This window comes from Phallusia mammillata, chromosome 5 (assembly GCF_965637545.1).
Source record: "Phallusia mammillata chromosome 5, kaPhaMamm4.hap1.1, whole genome shotgun sequence".
Classification (NCBI taxonomy): domain Eukaryota; kingdom Metazoa; phylum Chordata; class Ascidiacea; order Phlebobranchia; family Ascidiidae; genus Phallusia; species Phallusia mammillata.
Window position 1 is genome coordinate 10,428,943 of NC_137256.1, and position 14,447 is coordinate 10,443,389.

At 37.9% G+C, this 14,447-nt stretch overlaps 1 protein-coding gene across 4 annotated transcripts in view; it reads right to left on the reverse strand.

Annotated features, from left to right (window-relative positions):
- LOC145229770 (focal adhesion kinase 1-like) overlaps positions 1–14,447 on the reverse strand; it is an 88,498-nt gene that overhangs the window by 69,457 nt on the left and 4,594 nt on the right. For all 4 annotated transcript variants that reach the window (XM_080095098.1, XM_080095097.1, XM_080095096.1 and 1 more), the window contains 8 exons: positions 14,141–14,229; positions 13,774–13,841; positions 13,254–13,485; positions 12,534–12,648; positions 11,640–11,745; positions 10,248–10,386; positions 9,279–9,355; positions 8,380–8,485 (listed from right to left, as the gene is read on the reverse strand). In XM_080095098.1, coding sequence (XP_079951224.1) covers positions 8,380–8,485; positions 9,279–9,355; positions 10,248–10,386; positions 11,640–11,745; positions 12,534–12,648; positions 13,254–13,485; positions 13,774–13,841; positions 14,141–14,229 — 932 coding nt within the window. The remainder of the gene's footprint in view (positions 1–8,379; positions 8,486–9,278; positions 9,356–10,247; positions 10,387–11,639; positions 11,746–12,533; positions 12,649–13,253; positions 13,486–13,773; positions 13,842–14,140; positions 14,230–14,447) is intronic.

Consider the following 14,447-nt stretch of genomic DNA (forward strand, 5'->3'; position numbering starts at 1 on the left):
GTTAGATGCGCAATTAAACATGAGTGTAGTTTGGGACCCGAGCGTGATAACAAACAGACTGTGCTGAAGCATTACTTCTTTTTACAGTCTAGCAAACACAGAAATGGCAACTGCACAAAAGTCAACATACAGGTTACGAAAAGCAGAGCAAGTGGTCATCGGGTCAGTCAAGTAGTAAGTGAACTGACCGTTGAAAGAAATCAGGCTACTTTCCGAATGTAAACATCGTTTGGCGATGCGGAATTTGGCAAGCAAATTCACGTACTCTTGTGGCGAAAGCGCACTTCTTTTCAGTGAATTAAAATTGCAACCGATGGACAAACATTGGCCTTTAGTACGCACTTTCAAATGTCAACCAAGATTTTATCTTAGATGTTTTCTTTGTACTTGACAAATTAATGTTGTGCAATAAGAAAACACATTTTCGCAACAAATTTAAACTGATTTAAGTCAAATAACACAAATAAAAGATTCACCTTCCGTATGCACTTTCATCATCATACTACGTTCTTCCGTATGTTTTCCTTTGTATTTCACAAATACAACTTACGTTACGCAGTAAACAAGCAAACTTTGCAATAAGTCCAACTAAATCGGTCAAATAACTTTAGAAAATTTACCTTTCCAATTCTATATCTGTTTCAAAATAATGAAATTTTACAAAAACTGTCAATCTCGAAGTGTATACCTTGACATATACAACCGCTAAACAACAAGAAAAAGTTTGGCCCATGTCTAGAACCTGAGCTTAATTTTCATTTAAACTAGGTATATTACTCAAAAGTCCCTGTTTTAAATACGTCTACATAGAGGAAATTTGTACATACAGAGACTATGCACATCTGTATGCTAGAATAGCATAGTCATCATAAAAAAACAATACCCTTACCTCCCCATAACGGTTTGTCGGGAGCTTTTCGTTTCAGACGAAATGACGTGACAGTGTTGTTAGCACGACGCGGTGTCCTGTCCACAGCTAGCATGAGTGCAGACATGAAATAGGTCTAACTGCACGACTATTCCAATTTATCCAATGTTATAGAATCCCTTACTCTCGTAAATCATTTCAGCACAAAGGCACCGGTATATCGGAAATGCCAATCCAAGAGTAGAACAAAAGTAGCCTTTGCTGCGGATGATATAGTCAGTTACTTTGCAATGTCTAGCTTTCTAATGTAGCGTGACGACCAGGGTGCTTTCAGTGCTCTCATTTACTAAAGTCCAGACCGAAAAATGCCGTTCAGAGGCAAACAGAAAAAGTTGTAACGCTGAAACCTACAAATGGATTAAAAATAGAAACTGAAAGTTACAAATGACACAATAATGACCTTATAAGACAAATGTTTCGACATATCAATGAAACCCCACGGGACTGTGAAACTCGTATCGATTGTCGCAATGGCATAAAAACAGGCTTGAAGCTTCTTAAAATGTCCCATTACGTATTCGACTGTGGTTATGTTCATAGTGTACGCACACGGCGAGTTTTTTGACAATAAACTATACACAGATGGCTACACTAACCAATACGGTTAGTCTGTTCACCAGCTCCACGGATAAGACATAATAGGTCGGAAAAGCGTGCACTGTCTTAAGCTGTATTCAGATTTTTAAACAAAGTCTAATTCACTAAGCATACACCTAAACTCGCATGTGTGGCGAAACACTTATACCTAACCGTGATTGGAAGTAACATCTAAAGTTTGAAACACAACAACTTGATAAAGTTTGACCAATCTTGTTTGAGCATCACTAACATGATGACGCCAACAAATGTCAACAATAAAATCTTGTTTTTGAAACCTCGCGAGGGCAAAATACGCTTGCACATCGACTCATCTTTATCTCTTGTGTCGAAAGCATCTGAACTTCAGTAAGGAGTATGAACGCCACTTGTGTAACGGTTGAACTCGCTGCGTTGTTTGAAACCACTAAGAGCGTCGTTGTTGTTGAACCATGGCTGCTGCGACAACTAAATCGCTTCGGCTAATAACCATTGCATCCGATCACAAGCAATATGGGCGGTTTACTGGGAGCTCGAGCCCAGCTTAAAAGCGTGTTGCGTTAAGTGGACAAGCAATGGGAGTAGCGGGCTTGAATTTGAGATGCTGGATAAGTTTAAAGTTGGACTAATATAAATTGTTTGTAAGCTGGGGTTGGTGCGGTGTTATTGAAAAACATTGATCTTGCCGGATATGTATGTTAACATTTATTGCTCTATTTTTTTTTCCTGAAGTAAGCAATTGCGTAGCGGCTTGATTCAGTGATGTGGGATAAGTTTAAAGTTGAAATAGTATAATTTGTTTTTAGATTAGGTTTGGTAGGCTACTGTTGAAAAACATTGATCTTGCCTTATATGCAACGACATTTATTGCTTTTCCAGTAAATCTTTTTCGTAAAGTAACAAACATTTAACGTTCCGTACGAGACGCCCTTATTGGGACTTGCCTTTTTTTATTTAGTTAATTGACTGGACCTTTGACATTTCGAACTTCCGCTACCAAAATTACAAGGTCCGCACGGACAACACGAAGTCCCAAAGAGACTATTATGCCTAAGGATAGCCAGTTCACAGTTTACCACACGGCGGCTGTTCAAACCAATACCCAATACGTTTATTTTCTATTTGAATAAGGTAATGGCAATTACCAAACTGGAGAAACATGCTTTTTTGGACAGTTGTATTTAAGGTCAAAGTCGCTGATTTTAATTTGTTGTTTAATACAGTTTTTTCTCAAGTCTGACCCCGAAAACAATCTAGTCTCGCTTAGTTTTTTTTACCAGCTTAAAAGTGCGCGCACTATGGGTGGAGTATTTCGGAAGCAATCGAATTCGTCCCACATATCGCAGTCAATTCTGGCGTAAATGCCCGATTGGGGGAGGAAACAGCGAGGAAATCGGGCTGGTCATGGCGCGCCAATGGCCAGTTTTGTTTCTGTATTTAAAGTGAGCCTTGCCTATTCGTGGCGCAACTGCAAACTGAAGTTTGTGAAAAATGAGAGAATCAAACACCTTGAATTGTGCTACTTTACGCAATTTGTAAATCGGCTAAAACTTGCTTAATTTACGGCCAACCGTTTCATAACGTCCCAACGTTGAGCAGCGGCGTCTAAATTGTTGATTATTTCATATGCTATCGTTTTGCCAGGGTTCTGAACACCGAGAAAAACAAACTCAACTCAAGCTAAGTATCAAACCATTACCTTTTATACATAAAAACGATTACCTAATAGCAACATACTAGGCCTTTAAGCTACATACTTTATGCAACCGTTACAACAGCTCAGAATGCTTAGCTATAACTGAAACTTGATGGTTCTCTGTGCTACATATTAAATTACTTAGTCCATACCAGTTTTCAAATAACACCTCGTTATACTTGTAACGTCACTAATTGAACGCACTAAATCCGAACGCGCCTTCATAACCACCAGAAGACAAAGCATATTAGAAACATATTTCGAGGCATTATCACAACGTCGCCTGAGAATTCACGTAGAAACAAACAGAAAGTCAATACGAAGGTTACTGCCAGTTTATTAAGGTACGTTACCAGCTGTCAGGCATCACAAAAATCTCTTATGACGCAGTTTTCGGCGAAGAAAGCGGCCGCAAGGAATTCGTGAGCCAGGCACGTGACCCTGCTTCTCGTCGACTCACACTTTTACTGCCCCGTAAAACATTCAAGAAATTTTAACGCAATGAATTCTACCCTTAGCACCCGAAGACAACTATACGTTTTGATCCTGGTGTTTACTTCAGTGCGTAACTTAACTTACAATAACCCTGTACATACTGTACTCTTAGCACGAATTATCAAATATCTCGTTTGCTTGAATTACTCCACTTAAAAATTGTTTTACTACTTTTCTGTTTTTTATTCTGTTTACTTTCCCTAACCATACACTTTTCCGAACTGTACTCCAACATTTGTTCCTTTGTAAAAACACATTTTGTAAATTATAGAACATTTTTATAGCTTTTAATCCATTTACTTCCCATGTACATGAAACGTTCAGATCATAACCTTTTATGCCTTCTATAAAACATAATACACTTGCCCGAATTGTTCTCTATTGTTTGGTCTATTGTAAAAACGCATCTGTTCTCATTGAAAACATCTGTTCTGTTTCATTAGCCAGTTCAGCTTGCCAAGGAGCCACTTTGGTCAAAAAATCCCATACGCATGCTCCAGTTTTCAGTGCCCTGGCAGTTGCATTAAACCAAAGACAATGTGTGAGATACACCCGCTAATTACTGCAATAATTTCAGTGACGTGATTGACGCTAAATGCCAATCGCTGTACAAATAAAGCACAATTACCACATCACGTTCTTAACTGCACAAAAAAAAACTGGACACATAACATAATTTACCAAATGTTCTCTATACAAGATACAGATTTTGGCTGCAAAACTATCCTCCAATCACTAGTGTTCTTTGTATACGTTTGGATAATTCATAATGTTGCTACCAGGCGTAACATATGCTAAACGATTTTATTTCTATGTGTTTTCTTGACGTCCTATTTTAGCTGACGTATCAGAGAAAAAATAAGCATTTGTACTTTTGCTTGCTCAATCTCCACACTTTTGGCCGAACGCTGGATACACGCCTTTTGAATATCCTGTACTAAAATGACAAAGCATTTCAGTTTGTTACAATTGCGTTCGACAATGGTAAGCTATCAGAGGTCATACATCTGGTTGCAATCATCTGCTTACAGTGGTCATTGCTGTCAGTGACCAACGACGTTACAAGCGCCACACACATCGAAATCAGCAAGGCCTCGAATTTATCAAAGCAGCGGTAAAACGATAAGCACACACGGTTGGGTAAGCTGATGTATGCAGCCGATCGTTACAGGGCAAGTAAACACAAGACCAACAGTAAAACGGTGATTAAATGTACGCACACGAAGCATGTTAAAATACACTATTGACAAGTTTGAACTTGTCAAGCAAAGCATTTGCCATGCATGGGTACCTAGTGGTTAAATACTCAATTAAATCACAAAATGCTCATCACATTACTGTTTGTTTATTTATTGCATGGTTACAGCAGCAGGTAAACTAAGAAGACTCATATAATCAACTTCAGCTCTTTAGCCTACGACGTGTAGATGACGGTTTTTGCTTTTCTACTTCCTAAAAATGCTTTCAGCTATCATAACATAACTTAAAAGTCCAACTAACAGCTTAAACGCGGCGTAAAACAGATTTTTTTAGCATCCTAATTAGCATTTGCAGTTGAAACGAACAAAAAACTTGTTTAAAAACCCAAACCTAACAACAAAAACACATTTGCTCTTAAACATCTTCAAACAGTTATCCCTTAATAATTTAAACTAGTTTGCAGCAGTAACACTGGCTTGCTTGGCAGGATACTGCAACCAGCTCCCCAAAATTCCAGTATTTTTATCCCACGCAAAAGCGACTACTGGCACCGGAACCAATCAACACAATATTACATCAGGACTGCCTTCGCGAAGCCCCATCAATATTTCAACAGGCAGGGCATTAAACAGTCTGCGCGGCTTCCGGCGTACACACAGCACAAGATCGACACCGATGTTGGTGTGAACAAGCCTGAGATGAGCTTTTCTCCGAAGGCCAATTAGTCAATACTCTACTAGTGTGACTTTACTACACCAGCAGGTCAGCAATTACCACTGGCCACAAGTCAAGGTGTGCGCCTTGCGGTTTTATGTCAAGCGAGCGTGCCTCAGGGCACCTATCTGGTCCCATACTAAGCCTGTCAGACTGCAGCTTCGAAGCTGTTGACGGTAAACATAAAGGTTTACATGGACTTATTAAGCGAAGCTGAAGTTTGGCGCAAGTGTAGAATTTTCGAGAAGCGCACGGACTACCTAAGAAAAATTGACTTGCTTCTTATAGAAAAAAGTTTCAAATACCGACATGGCATAACTAAACGCCTGACTGTAAAACCAAAAACAGAAGACGTCACACTATTTTGGCGGATAATTCATCCATAAAAAAGCTACTAATATCTGCAACTGAAAGAAATGCCTCAATATATTTGACAGTACAATGACTTTACTGGCAACATGTACAAACACTTAACTGACAAGTGCAAAAAACAACGGCAACAATCTGCATATTTTGCGCTAAGCCAACTGAAACTGGCGATATTTACTAAACGCAAGGAGCCGGATATGGCTGAAGATTGCAAGGCCAACACGCAGTTAGTAATTGCAGCTGGTCGACGGCACTTTCTGCCGCAGCATAGGCACGTAAATTACACACGAGACCTACGTTGTGTTTTGTCTGCTCGGTTCGGCTCCGAACAATGTTTACATCGCAAACTGGCAATGTACTTGGCACCGAAGTGGCGATAGGTCAACCACACACACGAGCAAGTCACTCCCCTCAAAAATTAATCGATTACGCACGGATCAAAAGCAGACACGGTTTATGACTTTACAACCCATACGAAGGTTTATGAAACAGTTGTCCACTGATGTAAAGAACGTGTCTGCTGATAGTAAAGTACTACGTCGCCAGATTGGACGAACGGGGCCTTGTATTAAACGGGATGGGCCGTTCGACAACTAGATCGATAATCACATATGGAAAGGTGTAAATTAACATGTGGTGTAATTGTAATTTGCGCAAACCGGTGATATAATGCGTCAGACGTGTAGTAGACATCTTTATATTGGTACGAATGTGATACCAATTGAAATGGTAAACACATAGGGAAATTATTAATCAAAAGAACTGTTTAAGGACGACAGAGAAGATGTAAAAAAGACATGTTTAAAGAACAGAAATTTATTTTTAAGTGAGGTTGATTCAAACAAAGACAACAAACAACAATAATCAACTTTGCAAAGCCTTCCGAAAAACCACATGCACTTTTGGACAAACTTTTGTCTTTCTTTAGTTGGAACATATTTCTGGATGTGGTCATCACACTTTAACAACGACAAACCAAATGCAAATTTTAAGTAACTACATTTTACTACGCTGTTAACGGAATTCGAATCCATGTCCCTTCCCCATCAGTTTTCCATGGACCACACGTTTTTTTACACGCAGTCCAAACCCAGAACGCTCCAAAATAAGAATCTCGATCAGATAGTATACTTGGCCGAATGGTTAGACCAGTGACTCCCAATCTGGGGTTCGCGGGCCCCCAAGGGGTCCGTGGAAGAACTTTTTCATGAGCCATTAACCAACAGTACAGTATTTTAAAGTTTCCAAACCGTTTTCATAATTCTGCATACGAGTGCAAACTGTTTATCACACCTTTGTGTCGGTAAAAATTAGTGTTTAGTGATTGTTACCTCAATTGTGTCATCATAACACACATGAACAATAGATTTTATAGCGCTGCTACAGTACAGAACTTTAAGGTAGATTAAAACGCTGTTCCGAAAAGCGAAAGTATAATGACGTATAATGCAAGAATCGAAAACATATGATAATTACGTTGGGGTTCCGCAGACCTCTAAATTCATAAAAGGGGTCCGTGACCACAAAATGGTTGGGAACCATTGGGTTAGACCAAAAACATTCGACCATTCGGTTTATATTACAATCATACAGACATAGACGTGTCCCACCTAACGGCATAATTCATCTTACAAATTTACCGCTAGGTGGTAAAACAAGCAAATTAGTAGGGATGCGCCGAGCCGAGCCAGAACCCGAGTACTCGGTACCGAGCATCGCTATTTTTGATGCTCGGTGCTCGGTCGAGCAGTTGCACAAACTGACCCGAGCATTAAATTTGCATATTCATGCCCTGTTAACATACGTAACTAGTGTTCGAAAGGGTGTCTATGAACAAAAACAAATGATTTTTCAAATGTATTAGATTGTGGAAAAACGTGTACTTCTGAGGCCTGTACAGCTTAAAACACCGCTTGTGACGTAAGAGGCCTTGTAGAGCTAAAACGTAGAAAGGGGATTTTTGTGACGTCATAATGCACCGAGCGTGCTCGGCCGAGCACCGAGCATTAACGTGAGATGCTCGGTGCTCGACCAAACAGAACATTTGCAATTTTGGCACATCCCTACAAATTAGGCTGTCCAAGTCAGTTGGTACAATCAAATACGCACATATTTCTCTGTATAGTCCACAAACAGACAAATATCCGACTGCATTTGGCAACACTTCAAAGCAAAATTTCACAGTTACTGAACCAAGTAAGTCTTGTTTCCTTAAGCACCAACAATTTACTTCTTGGTTTTACCCATTCTTACAAACATCCCAAATAAAACTGTATCGTTTTACAAGTGAGGACCTGAGTGATTTCTAAACTGTCTTTCAATGATCCAACCAGCAGTTGCATAACAAACATCGTAATGCCCTCCATTTGACTTAGAAGCAATACAATAAAACACAACTTACGTGATTTCTGATTTCTCCGTTTATCAGGATTTACATTCACTTGATCACGAGCCTTTACAGCTGCGTCGTACGAATATCGGTCGCTTACTGCTCGACGGAGAGAGTCCTGCATGAAAGGTTTGTGTTTGTATTTTTAACTGGTGATTGCACACACATTTCCTAAAATCGGTTTCCAAAACCGAGAGAATTAAAAAAAACGTAAACGAGATGCATTTTAAACATAAATTTGATGTTACGGTGAATATGTGTACACAAGAAGCTCTTGATAAAACTGAAACGTGAGTTTAAAAACACACATTTAATTTATTCATGTAAATTCTTTTTGTCAAAAACCACAATGTTATAAACAAGCTTTTGTATTACAATGCAGTATTTTTTCCGCTTTTTACTTATGACAACTTATCGCAAAGACTATTACTACCACACCACTTTGTGATTTTTTGTAAAAAAGGTAAGTAAACATTAGGTAACGTTTGCAATTGCAGGACATGATGATAACATTAAATTTGAGTATTAAACTAAGTCTTGATGTACAGCTATAACTTTACCGACAAAAACGAAACTTGTATAACATTTTACCTAAAATCACGAAAGCTACAGGCATTGATAAAGAATAAAGATGGACAGTTTTGATAAAAATATATTCTAACACACTTGAAAAAGGGTTTAACCAAAGCAGTAGGACCAAGATTTATCGCAAAATGCACCACATAGTGCTAAAAAACAAAACATGCATATGAATGTAATGCAACTGAATAGACTGGTTCAGGTCTTTTACAAATGCATAATTCACTGAGTTCAGAAAACAATCAAAAATGAGTAAATTTTGTTGGTGTAATCTCAACATTTTGGCACACGCTGTGTTATCAACAACATCAAGTTATTAGTTTTTTACTGACCGGTTTTCCGGGGCCGCCTTCCCTATCCGGGATATGCTTGGCACTGTGAATTCGGTGAATTTGGCTCTTTGTGTTGTCTGTGGAAGAAAGAAACAACGTGGAATTAGTCAGAGCTTTACGCACATCCAAGAGCTAAGTTAAATCTGTTTTCAGTGCAAGTTTTTGATCACAAGTTACAACAATGCTGCAACCGTATTAGCACGGTTTTCACGAAGCCACACCCGTTTCGGATACGGTAAACTAAATAAATAGTTATCAGACAAGCATGTGGTATGAAAATCGTAACCTTTGTCCAAGATATAACAACCACATTGCATAAACGTATTCACTAAAATGCATTTACTGTGTACAACCTTTGGGGCAATATTATTTTGATCATGCTAGTTTTCAAGTCGGTTTCTAATGTTTCCAAGGTGTTACAAATTCGTTAAACAAGTTTAAGCCACACCAGATCTGTGATCAGTAACTAATACCAGCATACTATTTTCTATGCGTGGTATTTCCGAACATTGTAGCACCAGCAACGGGAAAAATCGTATAAACAACTAAGATACGCTTAACCAGAAGGTTAAACCGTTAACCTAGGCACAGCACTTTTTACAAGAAGCACAAAATTCACCCTATTTTGCGAATATGCAATAAAATTAAACCTTTTATATCAGCAGGTGGTACCTGTTTTACTGCAAACATATTAAAACACAGTGCACCCAGGGCCAAAACAGGATCTACCGGTATTATACAATTTCTCATAGATTATATATTTCCTTTGAGGTTTTTTGGCACTATCAGTTCAAACAGTAACCTTATAGTTTTTGTGACATGTATCTGTTAGGGGGAGGCTTGACAATAAACAACCAAAAGTTTCTTGTACATGTTGTTACAAAATCGTACACTTTATAGATTGAACGTGAAGTAATCAATAAATCACAATTTCCATGCGTATCTGCACTTAAATTACAGGGAATGTACCTTTAGGAGGAGAGGCCGAGATTACACTGTCGTGTTCAGACCTCCTCTTGAAGGTTTTACGAAATGAGACCCCCAGCCCTTTGGATTTTTTGATCGGTGCTGCGGCTTGTTGCTTGGCAACCTCGACTTCCTTCAACGTCTAAAAACAAAACTTGTGTTGTAATGAATGAGCAAAACAATAGGTTGAATTGAGACAAGTTTATTTCATCTGTTGAAACAAATCGTAGCAGCACAATTGCACTGAAATATTTGCCAAGTAGGAATTAGTTGCGTTACGTTGTGACGACAAATTTGAGGGCACAATTGGAAACAAGCTTTATGAGGCGGGGATGGTTAAGATTTTTAGTAATACATCCAAAACCTAAAGGACTTAGACTGCATCCGCTCTAGGTTGTCTTTACAGTAGTAAGCCTACAGCGTCAAAATCTTTTGTTAAAACAAACAAGTAGCCAGTTTTAGGTGATTAGAATATGTCAGAAACCAGGCCCCGAATAACAGCTGGTCGCATTCGTCTATTTGGCCAACAACATGTTAAAGTGTCCTTATATTGCCGGTAAGATAAATACATCTATATTTCGTACCGTATTTTACGGACCATAAGGCGCAATTTAAATCCTTTTTTTCCTCATAAATTGATCGTGTGCCTTATAAGCCGGTACGCCTAATGTATGGATCTAGTAGTGCTTTATTGCCTACACTCCAGTACCGATAGTATTATTATCTAAATAAACCACTGTCTTACACAATAAACTACGGTAAAAGCAACTAGTGATAATCACTAGACTGATTTTTTCTTTTGCTCATTGTACTATTGTGACTTGCATACATTTATTACGTAACAAGTAAACTTTTATAACCCATACTCCTTAAAATACGTTGCGTTCAATAGCCCGGTGCGCCTTATGTATGAACAAAAACTAATCAAAGCAATTTATTGACAGTGCGCCTTATAATCGGGTGCGCTTTATGGTCCGTAAAATACGGGTATATTTAGCAGAATTAGTTCCTTATTCAACGAGATTTTTATCAATGCCATTTGGGTTTCGGTTTAAGCGATTGTTTTCGTTATACTGTTTTTGTTTTATTGCAGCAATACAATAAAGTGACAGGAATCCGTTTTTCAGTTTTACCACTTGATTTTATGAGCTTGCCAAATTAGGTAATTTGCTATGATCAGTTGCATTGTGGGTAAAAATACTTTACTGGGCCATTATAACCACAATGCGTTATGGTAAAACGTGTTAATGGCGAAATATATAATTTTAAACTTAGGAAATCCGCTTGGGGCATGCAAGCATGTACTTGGAATTTTAACCCTTGTATATACACTATATGTAGACATGCATGTGTCATATCCAATGTTAGTGAGAATATGCTAAGTTTTATCCCTACCTCACTATATTGTTTGTAGAACTTGTTCTGTAATTGTTCGATGTTTGGATTCTTAGAGCCGTGAGCATTGAATTTATCAATTTCATCTAAACCTGATTCGTCCGAGCTGGAAATAAAATTCATGAAAATAAATGTCACAAAATGAAACAGTGTCAAAAAATCTACTTCCACAAGTATGACAAAATAAATTTAGTCATGGTAGGAATGGCAAACGCACCTAAACATATTGCATGAAAAGCAAACGTGGCTGGTGGCATAAACACCCACACAGATACAACTTCCTGTCAGACAAATAGCGTTTGCCTGCTGTGGGTAAAACAAGGTAAGCACAAAACAAACTTGCAAAAGGTTCTACATATATTTGTCTTTCCCATAGATTTTCATGTTGCATATTTTCTTGGTTACTGTGTGTTTCTTAAGCTAAGTTTATATTAGGACAACCCTGAAATGCTACAATAAAATCAAGATGAACATTATTTTAAGCAGAAACATACATCAAAACTTATTGAAAGACCTTGGCAAAAAAACTATTACCTTTGTCTCAAGCAAAGCATGTAATGTGCCTAGATCATACATTTTCCATTTAATCATCTTAACTACATATCAAAACTGCGATTTCGTAAAACATATAGTCCTACTGACCTAAAATTACCTAAATCGGGCTGATTGTGTCAGGCAAATTTAACATATACATTTGGTAGACTAGTATTTGTTTGACTTAACGATTGAAGTTTTGTTTCTTACTGCAGTTTTCCTTGGTGTTTAGCAGTTACCAACTTAAACAGGCAATCTACACTTTTCCTGTAAACTATTTTTTTTCCATTCATAATGTGAGGTTTGCTGTAGATATGTATTTTTTAACGGACATCAGAAATAAGTCACAAAATCTCTTACTCAATAGGCCTGAATCCAGTTTCAACCGAATCTACTGGTTGTTTGTATGAGTAAGGATCAGAAATTCTCTTGTCACCAATCTCAAAAATAGGGAAGCTGCCAGATCTTGGACGTTCTGTTGGAGAAAAAATATGTTTTAAGTAACAGCTGTTATTTCCAAACTACCCAAAAAAACTTCCTATTACAATAACCTTACGAACAGACTACGACTACCATTGAAGGGTAACTTTAAGGGGTAAAAAATACTTGTTTGAAACATATCACATTGTTTAAAAACAAACACTTTCAATTATTTGCTACTCCCAAAAGTTGATATTTCTTCGCACTTTACAATCATGTTGTTCAGTAATAAAGTACACAAGCTGTTTTAGTCCAACAACACAGCAAATCTTGTCAGTAATAAAAACAACACAAAGTTGTCTACATTTTGTATGTGTTGTGTGGTTTTTGCATAGTAAACTCAGGTATTGTTCAGCGTACACTTTTCTGCAATAGGGCAACAAGAGTATCAAAAGTTTGCATTTGTAGGCCAAGTAATGGCAAACAAGATATGTTCCTTTTAACCCAGATTTCCCAGATATGTTCCTTTTAACCCAGATTTCCCAGATATGTTCCTTTTATCCCAGACCCAGATTCAACAAATTTACATGAAAACACTGTCCTTCCTACTCCAATAGAAAAAGCAAAGTTTTGATACAAGAAAAAAGTGACGAAGCGTACCTTCTAAGTCTGATCCAATTTCAGGTGGGACACTGCTTGGTCGGTAAGTTATAGGAGGCGAAAGATTCCCTTCAAAGTCTTCAGGGAGCGAGTAAGGATCCTCGTCTCCTGGACTCTGTGGATCTCCACTTGAACTTTGACCCGATGAGGATGTCCGTGTTTTATTAACTTGAGCGTAGAGTGGCTTTCGTCCTCTACCTTTGCCTCTTACAGCAGTATAAAGTGGGCGGTTCTAGATGACAGTAATACTTTGTAAAAAAAAACATAAAAAAGAGAGGGGTCTTGTATTTTGCTTTTTGTAACACAAAGTTTTTTTTGAAAAAAGTTTTTATGTCAAAGGCTATGACCCAAGGACCTTAAAATAGTTGGCTAAATGTCAAACATATTACACCCATGGAAAACTTGGATGTATAACTTACCTTTTTTACAATTTAAACATTGTTAATTACAACTTTTTGAAAATTCACATGGCTTGCTTGTTACACTTGTAGCTTACAGTTTAAATCCATCAAAGACTTACTTGTTTTGAAGCTGGACTAAGTCTACCGCTAGCGTTTGGACCAGAAGGTGGATCAAAGCTTGGAATGCCTAGAAAAAAAAAAAACATTAACCCTGTTTAAAAATCATAATGTCAAAGTCTGCTAACCAAGAATAATTTAAGTCTGTGCAGGGGTACACAGCATGTACATTGTGGGGTAATACATCAAAAATTTAAATTAAAACCCTAAAACGTGTCTAAGTTAATGCGTAAAAGAAGTTTTGGTTAAACATATTCACACATCATTAAAAAACGTAAAGTTGCTTTGCTTGGGTGAGAATTCTGCCCAGGATTAACTTATTGGTGATGGGACAGAATATCACAAACTAAGAAAAGCTTCTTAACACACCACTTTGAGGTCTTTCGGAATGTGCACGGCGTAGGTTACTTCGAGATGGCCCAAGAAGTTCTGCTTCCAAAGCGTCTTGATCACTTGCACTATTTCAACAAAAGCTGTTTGTTAATACCAGTGTCTACCACACGCTTGGATTGAAAGAAAAACTTTGGACATGATGCACAAAAGCAAAGGTGAACAACATGCACATTCAAACTAAATTAGTAGTGTTTCATGCATAACATACATGAAACACAATAACAAGAGTTCGGAGTGCAAATCAATACCTACTGTTTTAATGGAATTGTGATGATTTTTTCTT